The sequence below is a fragment of the Phyllobates terribilis genome, unplaced genomic scaffold (genome assembly GCF_046119375.1).
Source record: "Phyllobates terribilis strain yellow unplaced genomic scaffold, ASM4611937v1 Scaffold_9__5_contigs__length_417890890, whole genome shotgun sequence".
Taxonomy (NCBI): domain Eukaryota; kingdom Metazoa; phylum Chordata; class Amphibia; order Anura; family Dendrobatidae; genus Phyllobates; species Phyllobates terribilis.
Window position 1 is genome coordinate 179,483,983 of NW_027362769.1, and position 26,204 is coordinate 179,510,186.

Consider the following 26,204-nt stretch of genomic DNA (forward strand, 5'->3'; position numbering starts at 1 on the left):
CGCGACCAATCAGCAGAGCGTTGTTTAAATTTGTCACCAAAATTGCTGATTGGTCGCGGCCGGCCGCGACCAATCAGCAGAGCGTTGTTTAAATTTGTCACCTAAATTGCTGATTGGTCGCGGCCGGCCACCGCGACCAATCAGCAGAGCGTTGTTTAAATTTGGCACCAAAATCGCTGATTGGTCGCGGCCGGCCACCACGACCAATTAGCAAAGCGGTGTTAAAATTTGGCGCCTATATCGCAGATTGGTCACGGCCGGCGGTCGCGACTAATCAGCAGAGCGGGGTTTAAATTTGGCGCCAATAATGCTGATTGGTAGCGGCCAGCGAACGCGACCAATCAGCAGAGCGGGGTTTAAATTTGGCGGCAATAATGCTGATTGTTTGCGGCCGGCGGTCGTGACCAATCAGCAGAGCGTTATTTAAATTTGGCGCCAATAATGGTGATTGGTCACGGCCGCGACTAAGCAGAGTGGTGTTTAAATTTGTCGCCAATAATGCTGGTTATTCGTGACCGGTAACCACGACCAATGAGCAGAGCGGTGTTTAAATATGGCGCCAATATCGCTGATTGGTCGCAGCCGGCCACCACGACCAATCAGCGAAGCAGTGTTTAAATTTGGCGCCAATATCGCTGATAGGTCACGGCCGGTGATTGCGACTAATCAGCAGAGCATTGTTTAAATTTGGCACCAATCTTGCTGATTGGTAGCGGTCGCTGGCGGCCGAGACCGATCAGCAGAGCGTTGTTTAAATTTGGCGCCAATCTCGATGATTGGCCGCGGCTGGCAGCCGCGACCAATCAGCAGAGCGGTGTTTAAATTTGGCGCCAATCTCGCTGATTGGTAGCGGTCGCCGGCGGCCGCGACCGATCAGCACAGCGGTGTTTAAATTTAGCGCGAATCTCGCTGATTGGTCGCGGCCGGCCACCGTGACCAATGAGCAGAGCGGCGTTTAAATTTGCCGGCCATCTCGCTGATTGGTCGCGGTCGGCCACCGCGACCAATCAGCAGAGCGGCGTTTAAATTTGCAGCCTATATCGCTGATTGGTCGCGGCCGGCAACCACGACCAATCAGCAGAGCGGCGTTTAAATTTTCGGCCCATCTCGCTGATTGGTCGTGGTGGCCGGCCGCGATTAATCAGCAGAGCGCGTTTAAATTTGCCGGACATCTCGCTGATTAGTCGCGGCCGGCCACCACGACCAATCAGCAGAGCGGCGTTTAAATTTGCCGCCCATCTCGCTGATTAGTCGCGGCCGGCCACCGCGACCAATCAGCAGAGCGGCGTTTAAATTTGCCGCCTATCTCGCTCATTGGTCGCGGTGGCCGGCCGCGACCAATCAGCAGAGCGGCGTTTAAATTTGCCGCCCATCTCGCTCATTGGTCGCGGTGGCCGGCCGCGACCAATCAGCAGAGCGGCGTTTAAATTTTCCGCCCATCTCGCTGATTGGTCGCGGCCGGCCACCGCGACCAATCAGCGTCGTATTAGTGTGGGCCCGGGAGTGCCGCTGCTTGTGCGGCTCCGTATTAGCGAGGACCGGGAAGCGGTGCTGCCTGTGCGGCTCCTTCTGCTGCGAGAAGCCGGGAGATGAGCGGCTGCTCGCAACAGAAGCATCCCGACCGGCGGCGCCGCTCTCCGGTCCTCCGTTCACACTTGCTGTCGGGAGATCAGCGGGCCAAGCCACTGATCTTCCGACGTTAGCCGCATGGAGGTCAGCGGCGCTGGTCGGGGTAGTTGTGCTGCTAGCGCCGCTCATCTCCCCGCTGCATCGCCGCTGACCTCCGTCCGGCAGATGAGCCACTAACGGCCGCCATCTTTTTTCAGAAATCCCGCGGCGCTGATTGGCCGCTGCCGGACCAATGAGCGACGTGGGATTTCCTGGACAGACAGATAGACAGACAGACAGATAGACGGGATAAGACAATTATATATATAGATTCTTGTACATAGGAGCAGTATTATAGTAGTTATATTCTTGTACATAGGGGCAGTATTATAGTAGTTATATTCTTGTGCATAGGAGCAGTATTATAGTAGTTATATTCTTGTACATAGGAGGCAGTATTATAGTAGTTATATTCTTGTTCATAGGAGGCAGTATTATAGTAGTTATATTCTTGTACATAGGAGCAGTATTATAGTAGTTATATTCTTGTACATAGGGGGCAGTATTATAGTAGTTATATTCTTGTACATAGGAGCAGTATTATAGTAGTTATATTCTTGTACATAGGAGGCAGTATTATAGTATTTATATTCTTGTACATAGTGGGCAGTATTATAGTAGTTATATTCTTGTACATAGGGGGCAGTATTATAGTAGTTATATTCTTGTACATAGGAGGCAGTATTATAGTAGTTATATTCTTGTTCATAGGAGGCAGTATTATAGTAGTTATATTCTTGTACATAGGAGCAGTATTATAGTAGTTATATTCTTGTACATAGGAGGCAGTATTATAGTATTTATATTCTTGTACATAGTGGGCAGTATTATAGTAGTTATATTCTTGTACATAGGGGGCAGTATTATAGTAGTTATATTCTTGTTCATAGGAGGCAGTATTATAGTAGTTATATTCTTGTACATAGGAGCAGTATTATAGTAGTTATATTCTTGTACATAGGAGGCAGTATTATAGTATTTATATTCTTGTACATAGTGGGCAGTATTATAGTAGTTATATTCTTGTACATAGGGGGCAGTATTATAGTAGTTATATTCTTGTACATAGGAGGCAGTATTATAGTAGTTATATTCTTGTTCATAGGAGGCAGTATTATAGTAGTTATATTCTTGTACATAGGATCAGTATTATAGTAGTTATATTCTTGTACATAGTGGGCAGTATTATAGTAGTTATATTCTTGTACATAGGGGGCAGTATTATAGTAGTTATATTCTTGTACATAGGAGGCAGTATTATAGTAGTTTTATTCTTGTTCATAGGAGGCAGTATTATAGTAGTTATATTCTTGTACATAGGGGGCAGTATTATAGTAGTTATATTCTTGTATATAGGGGGCAGTATTATAGTAGTTATATTCTTGTACATAGGGGTAGTATTATAGTAGTTATATTCTTGTACATAGGGGGCAGTATTATAGTAGTTATATTCTTGTACATAGGGGGCAGTATTATAGTAGTTATATTCTTGTACATAGGAGGCAGTATTATAGTAGTTATATTCTTGTACATAGGAGGCAGTATTATAGTAGTTTTATTCTTGTTCATAGGAGGCAGTATTATAGTAGTTATATTCTTGTACATAGGGGGCAGTATTATAGTAGTTATATTCTTGTACATAGGAGGCAGTATTATAGTAGTTTTATTCTTGTTCATAGGAGGCAGTATTATAGTAGTTATATTCGTGTATGTAGAGTCAGTATTATAGTAGTTATATTCTTGTATATAGGGGGTAGTATTATAGTAGTTATATTCTTGTACATAGGAGCAGTATTATAGTAGTTATGTTCTTGTACATAGGAGCAGTATTATAGTAGTTATATTCTTGTACATAGGAGCAGTATTATAGTAGTTATGTTGTTGTACATAGGAGCAGTATTATAGTAGTTATATTCTTGTACATAGGAGCAGTATTATAGTAGTTATATTCTTGTACATAGGGGGCAGTATTATAGTAGTTATATTCTTGTACATAGGGGGCAGTATTATAGTAGTTATATTCTTGTACATAGGGGACAGTATTATAGTAGTTATATTCTTGTACATAGGGGGCAGTATTATAGTAGTTATATTCTTGTACATAGGGGGCAGTATTATAGTAGTTATATTCTTGTACATAGGAGGCAGTATTATAGTAGTTATATTCTTGTACATAGGAGGCAGTATTATAGTAGTTTTATTCTTGTTCATAGGAGGCAGTATTATAGTAGTTATATTCTTGTACATAGGGGGCAGTATTATAGTAGTTATATTCTTGTACATAGGAGGCAGTATTATAGTAGTTTTATTCTTGTTCATAGGAGGCAGTATTATAGTAGTTATATTCGTGTATGTAGAGTCAGTATTATAGTAGTTATATTCTTGTATATAGGGGGTAGTATTATAGTAGTTATATTCTTGTACATAGGAGCAGTATTATAGTAGTTATGTTCTTGTACATAGGAGCAGTATTATAGTAGTTATATTCTTGTACATAGGAGCAGTATTATAGTAGTTATGTTGTTGTACATAGGAGCAGTATTATAGTAGTTATATTCTTGTACATAGGAGCAGTATTATAGTAGTTATATTCTTCTACATAGGGGGCAGTATTATAGTAGTTATATTCTTGTACATAGGGGGCAGTATTATAGTAGTTATATTCTTGTACATAGGGGACAGTATTATAGTAGTTATATTCTTGTACATAGGGGGCAGTATTATAGTAGTTATATTCGTGTACATAGGGGGCAGTATTATAGTAGTTATATTCTTGTACATAGGGGACAGTATTATAGTAGTTATATTCTTGTACATAGGGGGCAGTATTATAGTAGTTATATTCTTGTACATAGGGGGCAGTATTATAGTAGTTATATTCTTGTACATAGGGGGCAGTATTATAGTAGTTATATTCTTGTACATAGGGGGCAGTATTATAGTAGTTATATTCTTGTACATAGGGGGCAGTATTATAGTAGTTATATTCTTGTACATAGGGGGCAGTATTATAGTAGTTATATTCGTGTATGTAGAGTCAGTATTATAGTAGTTATATTATTGTACATATCTTTTTGTGGTACCATTGATGTTAGTAATAGTGACTTAATTCCCTGCTAGTACAGTATTACGGCATACTACCGTCCTGATGATCGCCATCTCTGTGGCTGCTTTCCCTTGGATCCAGTATAGAGGACAGCCATATTATTTGCTTCAGGAAATTCTTAGTATTTTACATTTAATTGCAGCTGAGAGACGTTTCTTTGCTTCTGATGCAGAGAGCAGCGCCGTAGCTCGGAGAAGTCGCCCTTTTGTCTTAGATCAGTTATATAGAAATGAGCAGTTTTCCCTGGGAATCCGAGCACATTGTTATAATTAAAGCGCTGGCGCTGGTGTGATTTTTATTTTTTTTTCTGCCTCGGCGTTTTGTCTCATCCAAGGATTTTCGAGATGTTTGGGAGAGCAATAAAACCAGAAGTGACGGCTTCTGTCGCGGCTCAGTCTCTCACAGCTGGGATTAAATAGCCAAGAAATATGACCCATAAAACATTCATAGAAATTGCTTTGCTGCTTTAACACCAGCGACAATGTGCAAAACTCAGGAGAAAAGCGCGACTATAAAGGGAATCTGAGCGGAGATGCGACGACCCTGCTGACGGATGCTTCCTGGAAAGAGCATTTCAAATGAAACTTAACACTAGGACACTTCCCCTTTAAATTCATGCATCTGTACAACTTCCTGATCGGTACAATTGCACCAAATAGGTTCATTTAGCCTTGAGTCTTAGATGGATATGGTTCCGGGTGTGGAGAGTTAACATGCACCACTACGGGGAAAGATGGGCTTTTTATCATTGTCATCTCTTCGTACAACCACCCCCCCCCCCCCCTCATGTCCACAATGTCGAGGCTTGGTATCCATTTAGGATAGCACCTGCCCACTGCTGAAAAGGGGCTTGTTTGGTGTATGATTCTCTTTAAAGAAGACCCTTTCACACTTTTCACCCTTTGAAATAACTTTGGGGTGTACACCGCTTACCTACACCGCCTGTGATCACTTTTCATGTCATACATTCTCCTATAGTGGAGATATCCCCCCGAGCCTGCAATTTATAAAAGGAGCAGAGGTGATCCCACCATGGTCTAGAGGCGCTGTAGAAAATACAAGCATAAAAAGACACAAAGTGCCCAATGCTGCGGCGTTCTGTACCTGTCGGGGCAGAAAAAGTCTGCAAAAAAAAGCGCTAAACGCAGCTCGCTGTTAGTGGTCACCCGGGTGAGTGGCGGAGTCTAGTGTGGCCATGTTTGGTGGATTTTGTGCAAACATTGCATTTGAAATCTGCTTTTCTGGCAGTTCTGGGAATGTTCCTGTGTGGGACAGTGGTAGGCTTTACAGACGCGGGTGTCTGATCGAGTGAGTGACGGATTCAGCATTGATTGACTTACAAAGAAATGAGTTACTCTGTATCCAGTGATTTCATTTCTAGAATTCTTGTGCAGTTCTTTCTTTTTCTTTAGGCCGCCTTACACATTAGACCAAAGTTGTTCCAAATTGGAGATTTCAACCAAATCGATTGTTTGTCATTCCATTTAGAGGGCGGGCGATCGACTTTGGGCGACAAACGTTTGTATTCATCTATTAGATCCATTAGGACATGTCTGATATCTTCATACAATTATTGTCCATGGTATAATGTGTATGCGTTGATCGTGTAGGAAAAAGATCTGTCATCTCCCTTAATCCATCTGACCAATTGAACATTTGCGTGTTCATCTGAAAGATGTTTGTACAATGTAATCGGACACGTGTATGGTGCAGTCATATAAACGAAGATTCGAATGAACGATCTTTCATCGTTCGATTGTCATCGTGTGTATGGGGACCTTTTATGTGTGAGAGAGCAATGGAGAGAGTGAATGATTGAGACAGTGAGTGGGTGCTTAAGGTTATGAGTAGGGATGGGCAGACCAGTGGGTGTTCGGGTTCTGGTACCCGACCCAAACTTTATTTCAAAATTTGGTTTTGGTACCAGAACTTCTCTTTCTCTCTTTTCTCCCCTTACCCCGGACCTCCGAACATTGAATATTGTTACAGACTTCCAGGGAAAGTCCGTGTTCTTAGTGATTGATCTGGTGAGTAGGTGTATGGATGAGTGAGTGGGTTGGTGAGTGAATGAATGAGCAGACAGATGAGTCCGTGAATTGTTCAGTGAGTGTTGGACTTAGGCTATGTGCCCACGATGCAGAAATGTTCCGGATTTTTTCCTGAGCGTTTCTGCATCTCCCTGGCAGAAAAAACGCATGCGGATTGTACATGCGGATTGTACATGCGGATTGTACATGCGGATTGTACATGCGGATTGTACGTGCGGATTGTACATGCGGATTGTACATGCGGATTGTACGTGCGGATTGTACGTGCGGATTGTACATGCGGATTGTCCCTCCTCCTGTACCAGTCGCTATCGCGTTTTTGTTCAAGATTATTGTAATTGTTTTTGCTATGTATACCCCCTTTTTCACATGGAAAGCGCCATGGAGTAAATGGTGCTATTAATAATAATAATAATAATAATAATAATAATAATGTGTGAATTGATGAGTCAGTAATTGGTTGGTAGGTGAGTGAGTGATGGAGTATGCGAGTGAGCGATTTGGTGGGTGAATTCATAATTATTCATGTCTAATTGGTGGCTGTTGGAAGCATTTACTTAGGGTACCTGCTGTATGACCTGATGCCTGTCAGTGGCAGCTCCCTGTTTATATCTCGGCCCCAGTGACAGCCCCTCACTCTCCAGACTTTGCCCACTGAGGACTCTCTCCTCCTATCTACTCCATGTCAATTACCGTCCTTCCCTGACAGATCGACTCTCACCTGCCGACAGGTCAATAAGAGATTTCCAGCGCTGGCGGCGGATAAGTCTTTGGCCCCTGATCTCATTCACCGGACGTCAGGCTCATAATCAGCTCATGTCAGGCAGGAGAACGGCCCCCGGGACGGGGCAGGAGTAATCCTGTAATTACACATCACAGTGATCCCGCACTGCCGGTTAGGAATACGTTTACTTCTAACCGCAGGAAAGATCGGGGGCTTCTAGTATACAGTGCTGTCATCCCTTCATTTTTCTTCATAGACTGTACAATATCTTCAGAAATAAATCAAAATGTATCATAGTTATATCCTCAGGATTTTTTAATCAGTGGTCCAAAGTCATACAACAATAAAACATTGTTTTTCAACTTCCAAGTTGCAGTTTCAAAGAAAATACAGAATAAACAGCATGTGCAGCAATAAAGGCCCCCCTAACCCTAATTAATACTTGGTTGCCCCCCTAATTAATACTTGGTTACCCACCTAATTAATACTTGGCTGCACACCCTTTGGCATTGCTGACGGCCTCCACACGTTTCTTGTAGCCATCTATAAGCTTCTTGCTCTTCTCTGGAGTTTTCTCCCATCTTCCTTTGCAGTTTGTTCGAGCTCTTGAATGTTTGCAGGTTCTTTTTCCCAATGGCAGATTTCAGCTCACCCCAAAGATTTTCAATAGGATTGAGGTCAGGACTCATTGCTGGCCATTTTAAAACATTCCATTTTTTCTTTTTCAAACATTCCTGTGTACTATTGGATGTGTGCTTTGGGTCATTGTCTTGCTGGAGGACTCATGATCTTCAACGTAAACCAAGTTTTCTTACGTTGGGTAGGACATTTCGCTCTAAAATCTCTTGATAATTCTCTGACTTCGTGATTCCCGTGATACGGTCAAAGCCTCCAGTACCAGACGCAGCAAAACAACTCCACAGCATTATGGATCCTCCACCATGCTTAACTGTTGGTAAGATGTTCTTTACCTTATAAGCTTAATTGCGCCTTCTGTAAAAAAAAAACTGTTTATTAGCATTGCCAAAAAGCTGTATTTTTGTTTGCCAAAATGCTCTATTTTTGTTTCATCTGGCCACAGAACATTTTCCCAGAAGGATTGTGGTTTGTCAAGGTATTCTTTGGCAAAGATCAGTCGTTCCTTTTTATGTCTTTTCTTCAGCAGTGGTTTCTTCCTTGGCCTTCGCTCATAAAGCTCTGCTTGGTTTAGTGTGCGGTGTATGGTACTCGTTGAAACCATAACCCCAGACTGTTCCTGGTTGGCTTTCAGGTATTTGGATGTTTGATGTAGTGTTTTTTCCACCATTCGCACCAACCTTCGAAAACCTCTCTTTTCAATTTTCCTCTTTCCCCCATGTCCAGGGAGGCTCTTGATGGTTCCATGCGTGCAAACGTCTTAATAACATTGCGCACTGAAGAAACTGGGATACCAAGGTCTTTGGCGATGGCCTTATACCCTTTGGAAGTCTTGCATTTGCTAATAATAGCAGTTCTGATGTCCTCAGACAGCTCCTTTGTCTTCACCATTGTGACAAAGGAACAGGGCCTACCATGTGACTTTTTAAAACAATGAAGTCATAATTCATTGGCTAATACATGTCACATGGGTACCGACAATCAAAGGTGAATCTCTTTTGTGATTTATCACAGGCGAGTCAAAATGTGTTTCCATACCAAATTAATGTAAAGGTGACAATACCAGTGACAGCAGCTTCAGGTTTTTCTATTTTTCCCTCCCATTGTTTTTTGTTATAAATTATTGTTTCTCATTTGCTCTTTTGTATTTTACACGAGTCTCTACACAAAGAACTGTTTCACTGGATTCATTTATTTCAGGAGATATTCCACATTATGTCCTTACACTTCATGGTGCCAATAACGATGAGCAGGACTGTAAGACGGAGGGGGGTGAGAGGTTTTATACATTCCTGAATTCTTCTCTAAGGTTCCCATAAATCTATGCTGCTTTCTCTGGATAATTGGGGTCATAATATGCCTCAGGGGCTGCTACCCAATCCCCGGGAATGTAGTGACGGACACATCCAGTTGTATCACCCCCAAACTGAAGAGCTGGAAAACTCACAGGTCACAGATGTGAACTGTAGTCTGTGTCGGAATAAGACAGATTATTATGAGCACAGCAGCACTGAGTATTTCAGGAAATGAGTGCAATGATCATCATGACATGAGGAAGGAATGAAGACAAGGGGGTGATCACAAAATCAATAGCATAGTGGAAGGAACCTGATCCAAGGGGCACAGAGTATTTCAGGAGAGCAATGTGATGAGGTGGGCAGTGACCTCCTTCCAATGGTAGTGAGAATCGGGCTGTGACTGTGGCAGCGCCATGATGGGAGGAAGGGGGAGATTGGAGGCTGAATTACATAGTGGAAGGAGCACAGCACAGAGTATTTCAGGACCAGAGTGTACTGATTTTACTGGGAGGTAAAGACTAGAAAGTCACACAGTGGAAATAGCAGCACAAAGTATTTCAGCAGAGGAGTTTGCTGGCCTTTGGGGAGGTCAAATATAAAGAGTTAAATAAGGGAAGCACAGAGTATTTCAGGAGGAAAGTGGTCTTGTGATTGGTCATAGACTAAAGTTACATACACCCCAGCAGCACAGAGTATTTTAGAAGGGGGTATGCTGTGGGGTGCAGTGACCTCTACTCATATGATGATCTCAGTGAGGACCATAATGTGAGGAGGGGATGCGGACAGCCTGTGATACCGAGTCCTGCAGCAGCACAGAGCACTTCAGGAGAGGAGTGTTCTGATCTTGTGGTTGGTTACAGACCTGGGGTGGAGATACCATTGGTTCAACAGGGGCCTAAGAGGTAAGGGGGCCACTAACACCTCCAAATCAGCAAGCAGGTCCGGTCCCAGACACCCAGAGGGGCCCATATACTGTCCTTGCACAGGGGCTTCTGGAGACCATGAGACGGGACATTGGCGGTGAGGCTGCTGTGCCTGCAGGTGTCCTGTATACTGTCAGTGCGTATTCTCCCCCTCCCCCAATCTGACCGCTGATCAGGGGACGGTGCTGGCACATTTCATGGTTGCCAATAAGCCGAGATTACCTGGAGTCAGTGGGTGGAATAAGTGCAGGCGCCGGGCCCGTGATTTGCTTGTCAGACTGATTTGCTGGGGATGAGGAATATTACAACCCAATTATATCTGCACTCAGGTTATTACAGCGCAGGGGCGGCCAGTAACGGGGGCTTTGATAATGTGTATTTCTAGGGAATAGATTCTGAGTTACTCCGCTCACATCATAGCTGCGCTCCTCCTCTCCAGAATAACTGGTTATTATTGGACGTGTTTTCCCATTTTGATGGCTGAATCATCATCATTGAATGTTTAGTGAACCATGTAACACATTTAATAGCATCGTTACATTTAACGAGGTGAAGTACCACATACGGCCTGGGTGTAGGTGTGGCGCTGTTTTTGGGCAACCACGTCAATCGGTTTATTTTAATTAGACAATCTGAACACAGCGTGTCTGAAATAAAAATATTAGTTTGCAAAACAATTTAATTTAAAAAGCCGCTTTGTGTATACAGCCCCTATGCAGACCTATGTGTCTATATGGTAAAAGACTACAAATGTAACCCATGTAGTCTGACCTCACAGTCATGTGTTCTCCGCTTCTACTGTTTAGGGCAGACAGTTAGGTTGTGTGCCCACGATGCGTTTTTTAAGCGTTTCCGCAGCGGCAATTCCCCTGCAGAAACGCTTAAAAAACGCTTGGTAGAAGGTCTGCCATGTCCCCCAATGATAATCCGCTGTGCTGTGCACATGCTGCGGAAATTTACGCTGCACGTTATCATTATCATTTTTATTTTTTACCATTCTCTCGGTCACACTATATATGCCGGTTGCATGGATTTATATAGTGTGACCAAGTTGTCAAGCACTTTCCAAGTGATGCTAAAATTGCTTGACAACCCGCATGCGGAAATGCAAGTGAAGAACGCTTCACATCCGCATGTCCCTGGCAGGAAAACGCATGTACAATCCGCATGTACAATCCGCATGTACAATCCACATGTACAATCCGCAGGTACAATCCGCATGCACAATCCGCATGCACAATCCGCAGGTACAATCCGCATGCACAATCCGCAGGTACAATCCGCATGTACAATCCGCATGCACAATCCGCATGCACAATCCGCATGCACAATCCGCATGTACAATCCGCATGCACAATCCGCATGCACAATCCGCAGGTACAATCCGCATGTACAATCCGCATGCACAATCTGCATGCACAATCCGCAGGTACAATCCGCATGCACAATCCGCATATACAATCCGCATGTACAATCCGCATATACAATCCGCATGTACAATCCGCATGCGTTTTTTCTGCCAGGAAGATTCAGAAACGCTCAGTAAAAATATGGATCATTTCTGCATCGTGGGCACACAGCCTTAGAGGGATATCCTCATCACAGACTTGTGATGTGAATATAACGATGGCCGCTCCTACTTCTGTCAGCTCTCGGTTCTGTTAAATGTTCTATACAATTGACGAGCGATCTATCCATCTGTCCTAACCATTATCTATCATACACTGCTCAAAAAAATAACGGGAGCACTTAAACAACAGAATATAACTCCAAGTAAATGAAACTTCTGTGAAATCAAACTGTCCACTTAGGAAGCAACACTGATTGTCAATCAATCTCACCTGCTGTTGTGCAAATGGAATAGACAATAGATGGAAATTATTGGCAATTATCAAGACACCCTCAATAAAGGAGTGGTTCTGCAGGTGGGGACCACAGACCACATCTCAGTACCAATGCTTTCTGGCTGATGTTTTGGTCACTTTTGAATGTTGGTTGTGCTTTCACACTCGTGGTAGCATGAGACGGACTCTACAACCCACAGAAGTTGCTCAGGTAGTGCAGCTCATCCAGGATGGCACAGCAATGTGAGCTGTGGCAAGAAGGTTTGCTGTGTCTGTCAGCGTAGTGTCCAGAGGCCGGAGGCGCTACCAGGAGACAGGCCAGTACACCAGGAGACGTGGAGGGGGCCGTAGGAGGGCAACAACCCAGCAGCAGGACCACTACCTCCGCCTTTGTGCAAGGAGGAACAGGAGGAGCACTGCCAGAGCCCTGCAAAATGACCTCCAGCAGGCCACAAATGTGCATGTGTCTGCACAAACGGTTAGAAACCGACTCCATGAGGGTGGTATGAGGGCCCGACGTCCACAGATGGGGGTTGTGCTCACAGCCCAACACCGTGCAGGACTCTTGGCATTTGCCACAGGACACCAGGATTGGCAAAGTCACCACTGGCGCCCTGTGCTCTTCACAGTTGAAAGCAGGTTCACACTGAGCACATGTGACAGACGTGACAGAGTCTGGAGACGCCGTGGAGAGCGATCTGCTGCCTGCAACATCCTTCAGCATGACCGGTTTGGCAGTGGGTCAGTAATGGTGTGGGGTGGCATTTCTTTGGAGGGCCGCACAGCCCTCCATGTGCTCGCCAGAGGTAGCCTGACTGCCATTAGGTACCGAGATGAGAGCCTCAGACCCCTTGTGAGACCATATGCTGGTGCGGTTGGCCCTGGGTTCCTCCTAATGCAGGACAATGCCAGACCTCATGTGGCTGGAGTGTGTCAGCAGTTCCTGCAAGATGAAGGCATTGAAGCTATGGACTGGCCCGCCCGTTCCCCAGACCTGAATCCGATTGAGCACATCTGGGACATCATGTCTCGCTCCATCCACCAACGTCACGTTGCACCACAGACTGTCCAGGAGTTGGCGAATGCTTTAGTCCAGGTCTGGGAGGAGATCCCACAGGAGACCATCCGAAACCTCATCAGGAGCATGCCCAGGCGTTGTAGGGAGGCCATACAGGCACGTGGAGGCCACACAATACTCAGCCTCATCAGGAGCATGCCCAGGCGTTGTAGAGAGGTCATACAGACACGTGGAGGCCACACACAATACTCAGCCTCATCAGGAGCATGCCCAGGCGTTGTAGGGAGGTCATACAGGCACGTGGAGGCCACACACAATACTCAGCCTCATCAGGAGCATGCCCAGGCGTTGTAGGGAGGTCATACAGGCACGTGGAGGCCAAATACATGGAGTGTCTGTGACGCCTCAATATTCCCGGCGCTGCCCCTTATTTTCTGCCCTTTCCCCGGCAGCTGATATCGGTTTCTGAGGAGGTATTGGTTCTGCTCTGTAGTATTTGGTGCTGCCGGGAAGGAGTATTTTGCACTGCTCTGCTGGTTTTGCACCGCTAAGATGGGGTTTCTTGCTTCACTTCGGTATTTGGCATTTTCATACTCTACTAGGATATTTATTTAGCACTTCTGGGGTCTTATCTTGTTCTGCCCCTTGGCATTCGTCACTTTATGGAGGTATAATGGCCTGCACTCTGGACTTGGGGGCTGCTGGGGAGGCTTTTTGCATTCAGCTGTTTTCTTGGAGCTTCCATAGAACTCAATGGAGAGAGCAACCCCGCATAGGCACCCCAGCCGCACAGGCACCCCGCCGCACAGGCACCCCGGCCGCACAGGCACCCCGCCGCTAACAGCAGCCAGTGCACAACATTGGTCTGAGGAGGACGGGGACCCCTGCTGTCTGGGTTTCACTGGTAGGACTCATCTTCCAGGCATTTAGGGCATATCCTTATGATTTCTAAGATGAAAACACTTCTCTTCCCTTTTACTGGACACAACATGTAGGGTACCATATGGCAGTACTATTTTGGTCTTGTACAGCAGTATTACTTTAGCATCAGATAATGATTCTCATTAGTACAGCATGTACAGCAGAGGTAACATTTGGGTTCTGTATAGCAGCATAATTTCTATTCTATATGGCGGTATTATCACAGATTATTGTGTGTGAAATCATAGATGCTGTAGACCAGAAGATGGGGGCGTTCATGTATCCGCATAGCTCAATTGGATGCAACTAACTTCAAGGTTTTCTGAACATAAACTATTCTTTGTTATCTCTTAGATATAAAGTCTGATCGCAAACTTACCGTACAATACAATTGCGACACACATTAGGTCAGGAATAAGCGTCTGGTGGATGGAAACAAGAACGGTCCATTCATTTAAAGCAAGAAGAAAAATCAAGAACACGAGAAGGCATTTAAATCAAATGTACGGCGCCCTGGAATGAATGAGGCTTTAAAAATAAATAATAATAATAATAAATAGAAAGTAGCAGAACTATTCATTATTAAAATGAAACCCTTTATGAAGGAGAAACCTCAAAATCTAAAAGGATCCCTAAACCGGAAACCTGGTTTAAAGGGATAGTACACACAGAGTCCATTATCAGTTACATGCAAGCTGCTGTTCTTTATCAGCAGGATATGGATGCATGTATCATCTGCTCAGGAATTGATACACATTTGCATTTCGTAAAGCTTTTACATTGTTTCAAAATACATTTTCAATATTAGGTATAGGTCAGCTGTCTGTAGCTGCAGAACTGCCCCAGCCAGATAAGCGTGCCACTTTTCATGAGAGTACTTCTGTTTGTATCCTGCAGGGGGAGCTGCTGAGTCCGTGTCGCTGTGACGGGTCGGTACGTTGTACGCACCAGCCCTGCCTGATAAAGTGGATAAGTGAGCGGGGGTCCTGGAGTTGTGAGCTGTGTTATTACAAGTACCACGTCATCGCCATAAGTACAAAGAACCCTCTTCAGGTAAAGGTAGGTGACCCCGGCCAGGACGCACTGATGACGCCACTCCTTAGTTCAGTTCTTTACTACGGGTGTTAGGAGTTTTTCACGTTTTAAATATTTTCTTTTTTTCTTGTTGCTGTTGGAATGTACGAGTGTTTCTTTTTCTTTGTTTTTTTTTTTCTGCTGTGATTTTCCACAAAATTATAACAAAGTTTAATGAAGCTGTGCTTTTACATATTTAAAAGGGAATGAATAACCTACAGACAGTTAGGCTGTGTGCCCACGATGCGTTTTTTAGGCGTTTCTGCAGTTGCAATTTCGCCGCGGAAACGCTTAAAAAACGCTTGGTAGAAGGTCTGCCATGTTCCCCAATGATAATCCGCATGCTGTGGAAATTTCCGCTGCGGATTATCATTGCGGAAAAATCCGCAGCATGTCCATTAATTTTGCGCAATTGCGGCGTTTTCACCACCATTGACTTGCATTGAATCACTTAATATCCGCATCACTCCATGTGCACAAGCGGATATTAAACTATTCAATGTGCGGATGGTACCCGGGTCTGGAGAAGGGGAGACTCTCATCCACACCCGGGTACCATAGTGCCTGTAAAAAAAAGAATAACATAAAAAATAAACATATACTCACCTTCTGATGGCCCCCGGTCTCCTTAGTGATGCGTCCTGGCACCCCAGTGGCTCGCGATGGTCTAAAAGGAACTTCCATGACGTCATTTAGTCATGTGACGTCTGACGTGGGCGGTCGCGTGTGACTAAATGACGTCATAGAAGGTCCTTTTAGACCACCGCGAGCCGCCCAACACACCACCGGAGAAGGAGACCGGGGGCCATCAGAAGGTGAGTATAATGTTTATTTTTCACCATTCTTTACGGTCACACTATATATGCCGGTTGCATGGATTTATATAGTGTGACCAAGTTGTCAAGCACTTTCCAAGTGATGTTAAAATCGCTTGATAACCCGCATGCGAAATCGCATGTGAAGAACGCTTCACATCCGCATGTCCCTGGCAGGAAAAACGTATGCACAATCCGCATGCACAATCCGCATGCACAATCCGCATGTACAATCCGCATGTACAATCCGCATGCACAATCCGCATGCACAATCCGCATGTACAATCCGCATGTACAATCCGCATGTACAATCCGCATGCACAATCCGCATGTACAATCCGCATGTACAATCCGCATGCACAATCTGCATGCACAATCTGCATGTACAATCCGCATGCACAATCCGCATGCACAATCCACATGTACAATCCGCATGCACAATCCACATGTACAATCCGCATGCGTTTTTTCTGCCAGGGAGATGCAGAAACGCTCAGGAAAAATCTGGAGCATTTCTGCATGGTGGGCACATAGCCTTACTCAGCAAAAATTCTAAACAAATGCATGATTTTATTAAACAACTAGGTAACAAACAAGTAAGTATATAAAAGAAGCAAAAATCCGAACAGGAGGACAACCATGTATGGGATACACACAAGTACTGAGTCTGGGCAGTGGCAGATGTCTCAATAATCAGGTAAACATTAGCATAGAAAATATACAGAGACTAAATGCCCAAAAAAGTTTGCAGCTTAACAGTATCATATAAATAGAGAATCCTCTAGAAAGCATAGGAGCAAACTACAAAAGAAATACATGAAAAACTGTATCCAAGAATAAATGATAAAGTGTCAGTGCAAATAAATACAGTTAACAGAGGATTAAATCATGTAAAGTGCCCAAGTGCATAGGAGACTGCAGTACTAGTAAAGCAGATAATTAAGGTAACATACCATGTACAGGAGGTGTATCACAGACTGACTCCTAACGCGCGTTTTATTTAAATGGGAATTGTAGTGTAGGGGTAGAGACCCTGATTCCTGCGAAGTGTCACTTACTAGGCTGCTTGCTGTAGTTTTGATAAGATCACTGTTTTACCAGCTGGAGATTATCACTGGAGGAGTAGTAACCTAGCTCCCATGTAGTCCTCCATATTCATGAGCTCTGTATAACCCCGCCCCCACCACTGATTGGCAGCTTTCTGCCTATGCACAGTGTACTCAGGTGGGGTTATACAGGGCTCAGCATTCAGATAACTGGTAAATCTGCAGCAGAGAAAACTGGGATTTTATCAAACTGCAGCAATCCGCTCAGTAAGAGACACACAGAATCTGCATACCTGAGTTTGATCCAATATTCAGATCGGACTCGGCCGTGCAAGTCAGTGACTGCGTGGAAAACAATGAAGGGTTTGACATTTGAAGGGTCTAAGGCCGGGTTCACACAGCGCATAAATGACGCATTTTCCTATTTTTTTAATGTAAATTCACATTTTAAAATTGATGCCGTTTTTAGGTCCAAACTCCGGGGCTGATTAGTGTCTTAATATATTTTTACAGTAATCAGTTTTTACAGCTCCAAATTCCTTGAATAGATACAGACAACAAGTCCACTCCCTACAGCCACCACTAGGGGGAGCTTAGGAATACTATAGTAACACAGTATGCAGGGGGCTCCTCAGCTCCCCCTAGTGTTGACCGCAGGCAGACAAAATTTTATCATTACGTTTATGCAGGGGGTTTGGAGCTCTGCTCCTGGAAAACAGGACTAAATATATCTAATTATATTATCTGATATTCTAATCATAATCAGCACAGAATATTGTACGAAAATGGCAATCAAAACTTATATATTTAATTTAAAAGTATGACTTTGATGCATTTCACACGAGTCCCGCCGGTGCGAACGCGAGCTGAGAGCTGGAAGCAGCAGTGCACAGTCCCTGCAGATGCGGCAGGATTTTTCTTGCTTTCAGCCATGTCTCCCTCTTATTTCCAGTGGCAAGCCATCTCGCTGACCGTCATTGAGAAGGTGCAGATTGCAGCTGCCATCTTGGGCTCCCTCTTCCTCATTGCCAGCATCTCGTGGCTCATCTGGTCAACATTCAGCCCCTCAGCCAAATGGCAGCGTCAGGACCTGCTCTTCCAGATCTGCTACGGGATGTACGGATTCATGGACATCGTGTGTATAGGTGAGATAAAGATGAAGGTGCAATTCATCACTTTTTTTTTTGTCTTTTGGTATTTATTGTCCTTTTTGATGCGGTTCATGAATTTTGCCCAAAATAATAAAAAAAAAAAATTATTTAAAAATAAATAAATAAATTGTTGCCTTTAATATTTTTTGTGACATTCTTAGCTCAAAAAGTGTCACGTTCCATTAAAATGTTGCAAAATTTGTGCAAAAATTCAGGCATACGTAAAATCTCTCCAGTTGGGACTGTAGAACATTTGCACAAAATATTTAGTGACTTTTTGAAAAGTTGCAATTGATAAATCATCCAAAAATATCTGAAAACCCTAAAACCTGCTCACAATCGAAAACATAAAAAAACAAAACAGGCGAGCAAAAAAAAAAAAACAAGCAAGAAACCCCCCAAAAAATAAGCAAAAAAGTCACTAATGAATTAAAGAAATTGCCCTGCCTTTAGTCTGCGCCTTAAACAAGATCTGGATTAGCAGAATTTCCTATGATGGATTAAAGGAATTCTACCGTACGCGTGCTGTGAGGTTATTCATGACTGGTAAGACATGGCTGCTTCCCTACAGAAACAGCGCCACCCCTGATCACAGGTTGTGTCTGGTATTGCAGCTCCATCCAAATGAATTAGGATGAACTGCAATACCGCATACAACCTGTGTCCTGGTGTGGCGTTGTTTCTAAGCTAAGGACTAGGATAATTGTCTAATTGCTGGACCCAGCACTGCCCAATCACCTGGCCACTCAGTATTAAAGGGAATGTCCTGGATTAAAAAAAAATGTGACTGCTGTCTTCTAGAAATAGCGCCACCTTTGATAATGGCTGGCTCTGGTACTCCAGTATATTTACGTGCAGGAAGAAAAAAAAAGACGTTTTTCTAATTTCGTACTGCCCCTTTAATGATATTGTAACATTGTATCGTGACTCCTGTTTTCACATGTGAATCAGACCAGTGGCGGCACAAGTGGCACTACAGATACCTGCGGTGCCGGGGACTGGTCACATGACTGGTGCGGAGCAGCTGAGATGAGCGGCCGCCTGGCTCCGTCAAGATGCTTCTGCTGTAATTATCTCTGGGTTTGCTGTGCCGCTGCCATTAGTCGTTACAGTTGCCGCGCTACGATGGTCCCTGGTATGTCGGTGTCTAGACGCAGCGCCGGTGCCGGGCACGGGAGGATCAGTGGTTTGTTAATGAGCTGTTAATGATCACAGCAAGTGTGGCGGTAAATGTGGCGGTCCTAGCGCTACCCGTGGCAGGAGTTCAGAGGGGACGCCGCCACCGAGACACCACAAAACCGGGTCTGCAAAGTGTCGAGCTGCTCGTCAGAAATCGCAGCATCTGGAAGTGATGGGCATGGTTCTGTGTGAAGCGGGTTGGTAGAAAGGCCGATTCGCCAACATTGGCAAAGCGCCCCAGCGATTTCTGTGAGATTTGCCACCTCTTCCTGAAGTCTGGGAGGGCTCCCCTTTTTTCCAGACGTCTTTTAGCTTCTTGGCTCTTATCGCCATAAAACATCCAGAACAGCGGCGTTTACACCACATCTATGGCATGTACCCTATAAGCGGGCACCACTGACCCCGGAGGTCGGGATAACTGGAGACCATCTCTAACTTGGTGCTCGGTCGCATAGGGCGGCATCTGCACCGACCGTGTAATGGTGGGCAATTGTCTGGACAATTGTCCTGTACCCATACTGGGTGTTCCAGATTGGGGTCACCAATGCAAGCCTCACCCGAGACCACCACCTACCACGTGCTACAGTATAGCTGCTACTAATGTCTTCTTACAGGAAGAATGGGTCATTGGGTCCTGGCTGTTCTCCCTATAGCAGTGCCCTACAGCCTACCTACAAACTGCGGCTCCAGGAAGGGCACAATGAGGGGGAAATTACATGAGATGTCCCCAGCCGAATGCCCCTGCTGGGATGTGGGGGCGGCCTGAGCTGCGAAGTATCACTGTGGAGGAGAAGCTTCTGCCCCATACCAGTGGGTCCATAATGCATCATAGATCATAAATTCATAAAGTGCCACAGCTCAAAACACATAATGAGAAATGAATAGGGGCGTAAAGGATACAATGGCAGGAAAAGCTTCAGCACCTTCTGCCAGAGATACATCGAGGTCCCAATCCAACATGAACCACATCTCCAAAATATTGTGCTGGGCACCTGCCTCCCTGCGTCTCCCAGGATGTTGGGTGGTTCCTAAAACGTGTTAGTTGGGGTAGCTGATGCTGGTTCTTCTGCTCTGGCCCTTTCCTCCATTGATCACCTGTCCTGTACCGTTCAGCGCACCCTTCCTGTACCGTTCAGTGCACCCCTCCTGCGCCGTTCAGCGCACCCTTCCTGCACCGTTCAGCGCACCCTTCCTGCACCGTTCAGCGCGCCCCTCCTGCACCATTCAGCGCACCCTTCCTGCACCGTTCAGCGCGCCCCTCCTGCACCATTCAGCGCACCCTTCCTGCACCGTTCAGCGCGCCCCTCCTGCACCATTCAGCGCACCCTTCCTGCACCGTTCAGCGCACCCTTCCTGCACCGTTCAGCGCACCCTTCCTGCACCGTTCAGCGCACCCTTCCTGCACCGTTCAACGCGCCCCTCCTGCACCATTCAGCGCACCCTTCCTGCACCGTTCAGCGTACCCTTCCTGCAACGCTCAGTGCACCCCTCCTTCACTGTTCAGCGCACCCCTCCTGCACCATTCAGCGCACCCTTCCTGCACCGTTCAACGCACCCTTCCTGCACCGCTCAACGCACCCTTCCTGCACCGCTCAACGCACCCTTCCTGCACCGTTCAACGCACCCTTCCTGCACCGCTCAACGCACCCTTCCTGCACCGCTCAACGCACCCTTCCTGCACCGCTCAACACACCCTTCCTGCACCGCTCAACGCATCCTTCCTGCACCGCTCAACGCACCCTTCCTGCACCGTTCAACGCACCCTTCCTGCATCGTTCAGCGCACCCCTCCTGCAACACTCAGCGCACCGTTCAGTGCACCCCTCCTGTGCCGTTCAATGCACCCCTCCTGCGCCGCTCAGTGCACCCCTCCTGCGCCACTCAGTGCACCCCTCCTGCGCCACTCAGTGCACCCCTCCTGCGCCACTCAGTGCACCCCTACTGCGCCACTCAGTGCACCCCTACTGCGCCACTCAGTGCACCCCTCCTGCACCGTTTTGCGTCCTACATCTCCTTTTCCGCCAGACAAGCATTTGTACAGCGGAGAAGTTCTGATTCGTCATCGCATGCTCGGGGCCATAATAATTCCTCTTCCCAAAAATGGTCAGCGACTACAGAGCAGCGTTGTTATAGCCGCCGCTCGGAAGCTGCCGCAGCCGGTTAATGTCTTCACTAGTAAATGAGACAAAAAGAGCCATAAAAATCCGCACAAATCTTGTGAATTTGATGTTTTTTTCACGTCATCCCATCTGCATGAGAAAGGAACAGCAGGAGGCGCAGCCATCACTCGTCAGAACGATGCCCCCCATTGCATTTTACGGATGGTGCTTTTCTGGACGGCGAGAAGGGGGCTCTGTCATCTGAATCATGTTTTTTGTGCCGGGGGGGGGGGTGCAGTCATTTTCTCTTTTCTCATCCCAGTGACCAGCGAAGGACGTTACTAAGGGAGCAAATCAGCGAGCTCTTCAGGCCCATCAGGCGCTGACGCGTTTTATGATTTGTTTTTCCAGGGTTTTACAGCAGCAGAATTAATCGGTGTAACCGCGCTCGCATTATATCAGCCGGCGATACCAATGACTGACGGAGCCAAGGCGGTAATGTTCACAAGCGCTCATGTGACGTCCGCTCGTAAAGTCACCCGGCGTTAGCGCCCTGCCATCTCTGCTATGTAGACTCGGCCGCATACCCACTGATCCGGGCAGATGGGAATGACAATGTATTATTTACTGGAATCTGTACCCACCAAGCCAGGTACAGCAGCTCAGCAGACAGTATCACACAGGATAGGATTAGATACACGGCTCAGCAGACAGTATCACACAGGATAGGATTAGATACACGGCTCAGCAGACAGTATCACACAGGATAGGATTAGATACACGGCTCAGCAGACAGTATCACAGGATAGGATTAGATACACGGCTCAGCAGACAGTATCACACAGGAGAGGATTAGATACACAGCTCAGCAGACAGTATCACACAGGACAGGATTAGATACATGGCTCAGCAGACAGTATCACACAGGATAGGATTAGATACACTGCTCAGCAGACAGTATCACACAGGATAGGATTAGATACACGGCTCAGCAGACAGTATCACACCGGATAGTATTAGATACACGGCTCAGCAGACAGTATCACACAGGATAGGATTAGATACACGGCTCAGCAGACAGTATCACACCGGATAGGATTAGATACACTGCTCAGCAGACAGTATCACACAGGATAGGATTAGATACACGGCTCAGCAGACAGTATCACACCGGATAGTATTAGATACACGGCTCAGCAGACAGTATCACACAGGATAGGATTAGATACACAGCTCAGCAGACAGTATCACACCGGATAGGATTAGATACACTGCTCAGCAGACAGTATCACACCGGATAGGATTAGATACACGGCTCAGCAGACAGTATCACACCGGATAGGATTAGATACACGGCTCAGCAGACAGTATCACACAGGATAGGATTAGATACACGGCTCAGCAGACAGTATCACACAGGATAGGATTAGATACACAGCTCAGCAGACAGTATCACACAGGATAGGATTAGATACACTGCTCAGCAGACAGTATCACACAGGATAGGATTAGATACACGGCTCAGCAGACAGTATCACACCGGATAGGATTAGATACACGGCTCAGCAGACAGTATCACACAGGATAGGATTAGATACACAGCTCAGCAGACAGTATCACACCGGATAGGATTAGATACATGGCTCAGCAGACAGTATCACACAGGAGAGGATTAGATACACGGCTCAGCAGACAGTATCACACATGATAGGATTAGATACACGGCTCAGCAGTCAGTATCACACATGATAGGATTAGATACACAGCTCAGCAGACAGTATCACACATGATAGGATTAGATACACAGCTCAGCAGACAGTATCACACAGGATAGGATTAGATACACAGCTCAGCAGACAGTATCACACATGATAGGATTAGATACACAGCTCAGCAGACAGTATCACACAGGATAGGATTAGATACACGGCTCAGCAGACAGTATCACACATGATGGGATTAGATACACAGCTCAGCAGTCAGTATCAAACAGGATGGGATTAGATACACTTCTCGGCAGACAGTATCACACAGGATAGGATTAGATACACGGCTCAGCAGTCAGTATCAAACAGGATAGGATTAGATACACGGCTCAGCAGACAGTATCACACAGGATAGGATTAGATACACGGCTCAGCAGACAGTATCACACTTGCTAGGATTAGATACACGGCTCGGCAGACAGTATCACACTTGCTAGGATTAGATACACGGCTCAGCAGACAGTATCACACTTGCTAGGATTAGATACACGGCTCAGCAGACAGTATCACACTTGCTAGGATTAGATACACGGCTTAGCAGACAGTATCACACAGGAGAGGATTAGATACACGGCTCAGCAGACAGTATCACACAGGATAGGATTAGATACACAGCTCAGCAGACAGTATCACACAGGATAGGATTAGATACACAGCTCAGCAGACAGTATCACACAGGATAGGATTAGATACACAGCTCAGCAGACAGTATCACACAGGATAGGATTAGATACACGGCTCAGCAGACAGTATCACACTTGCTAGGATTAGATACACGGCTCAGCAGACAGTATCACACTTGCTAGGATTAGATACACGGCTCAGCAGACAGTATCACACTTGCTAGGATTAGATACACAGCTCAGCAGACAGTATCACACTTGCTAGGATTAGATACACAGCTCAGCAGACAGTATCACACAGGATAGGATTAGATACACGGCTCAGCAGACAGGATCACACAGGAGAGGATTAGATACACGGCTCAGCAGACAGTATCACACAGGAGAGGATTAGATACACAGCTCAGCAGACAGTATCACACAGGAGAGGATTAGATACACGGCTCAGCAGACAGTATCACACTTGCTAGGATTAGATACACGGCTCAGTAGACAGGATCAAACAGGAGAAGATTAGATACACGGCTTAGCAGACAGTATCACACAGGATAGGATTAGATACACAGCTCAGCAGACAGTATCACACTTGCTAGGATTAGATACACGGCTCAGCAGACAGGATCACACAGGAGAGGATTAGATACACGGCTCAGCAGACAGTATCACACAGGATAGGATTAGATACACAGCTCAGCAGACAGTATCACACTTGCTAGGATTAGATACACGGCTCAGCAGACAGTATCACACATGATGGGATTAGATACACAGCTCAGCAGTCAGTATCAAACAGGATGGGATTAGATACACTTCTCGGCAGACAGTATCACACAGGATAGGATTAGATACACGGCTCAGCAGTCAGTATCAAACAGGATAGGATTAGATACACGGCTCAGCAGACAGTATCACACAGGATAGGATTAGATACACGGCTCAGCAGACAGTATCACACTTGCTAGGATTAGATACACGGCTCGGCAGACAGTATCACACTTGCTAGGATTAGATACACGGCTCAGCAGACAGTATCACACTTGCTAGGATTAGATACACGGCTCAGCAGACAGTATCACACTTGCTAGGATTAGATACACAGCTCAGCAGACAGTATCACACTTGCTAGGATTAGATACACAGGATAGGATTAGATACACGGCTTAGCAGACAGTATCACACAGGAGAGGATTAGATACACGGCTCAGCAGACAGTATCACACAGGATAGGATTAGATACACAGCTCAGCAGACAGTATCACACAGGATAGGATTAGATACACAGCTCAGCAGACAGTATCACACAGGATAGGATTAGATACACGGCTCAGCAGACAGTATCACACTTGCTAGGATTAGATACACGGCTCAGCAGACAGTATCACACTTGCTAGGATTAGATACACAGCTCAGCAGACAGTATCACACTTGCTAGGATTAGATACACGGCTCAACAGACAGGATCACACAGGAGAGGATTAGATACACGGCTCAGCAGACAGTATCACACAGGATAGGATTAGATACACGTCTCAGCAGACAGTATCACACAGGATAGGATTAGATACACAGCTCAGCAGACAGTATCACACAGGATAGGATTAGATACACGGCTCAGCAGACAGTATCACACAGGAGAGGATTAGATACACGGCTCAGCAGACAGTATCACACAGGATAGGATTAGATACACGGCTCAGCAGACAGTATCACACAGGATAGGATTAGATACACGGCTCAGCAGACAGTATCACACAGGATAGGATTAGATACACAGCTCAGCAGACAGTATCACACAGGATAGGATTAGATACACAGCTCAGCAGACAGTATCACACAGGATAGGATTAGATACACAGCTCAGCAGACAGTATCACACATGATGGGATTAGATACACAGCTCAGCAGTCAGTATCAAACAGGATGGGATTAGATACACTTCTCGGCAGACAGTATCACACAGGATAGGATTAGATACACGGCTCAGCAGTCAGTATCAAACAGGATAGGATTAGATACACGGCTCAGCAGACAGTATCACACAGGATAGGATTAGATACACTGCTCAGCAGACAGTATCACACAGGATAGGATTAGATACACAGCTCAGCAGACAGTATCACACAGGATAGGATTAGATACCTTATCAAACATGAGTGGATTAGGTACACTTCCCATAGAGATGCTGTGTTGCATGTTGGGGGTTGTAGTGTCTAGTAAAGCCCTGATTTCTGGAGGTCACCAGTAGATGGGATGCATCGCAGCGTCC

The 26,204-nt window shown here is 45.6% G+C and overlaps 1 protein-coding gene across 1 annotated transcript in view; it reads left to right on the forward strand.

Annotated features, from left to right (window-relative positions):
* MARCHF4 (membrane associated ring-CH-type finger 4) overlaps positions 1-26,204 on the forward strand; it is a 92,231-nt gene that overhangs the window by 35,647 nt on the left and 30,380 nt on the right. The window contains exons 2-3 of the mRNA XM_073647465.1: positions 15,084-15,245; positions 18,074-18,266. Coding sequence (XP_073503566.1) covers positions 15,084-15,245; positions 18,074-18,266 — 355 coding nt within the window. The remainder of the gene's footprint in view (positions 1-15,083; positions 15,246-18,073; positions 18,267-26,204) is intronic.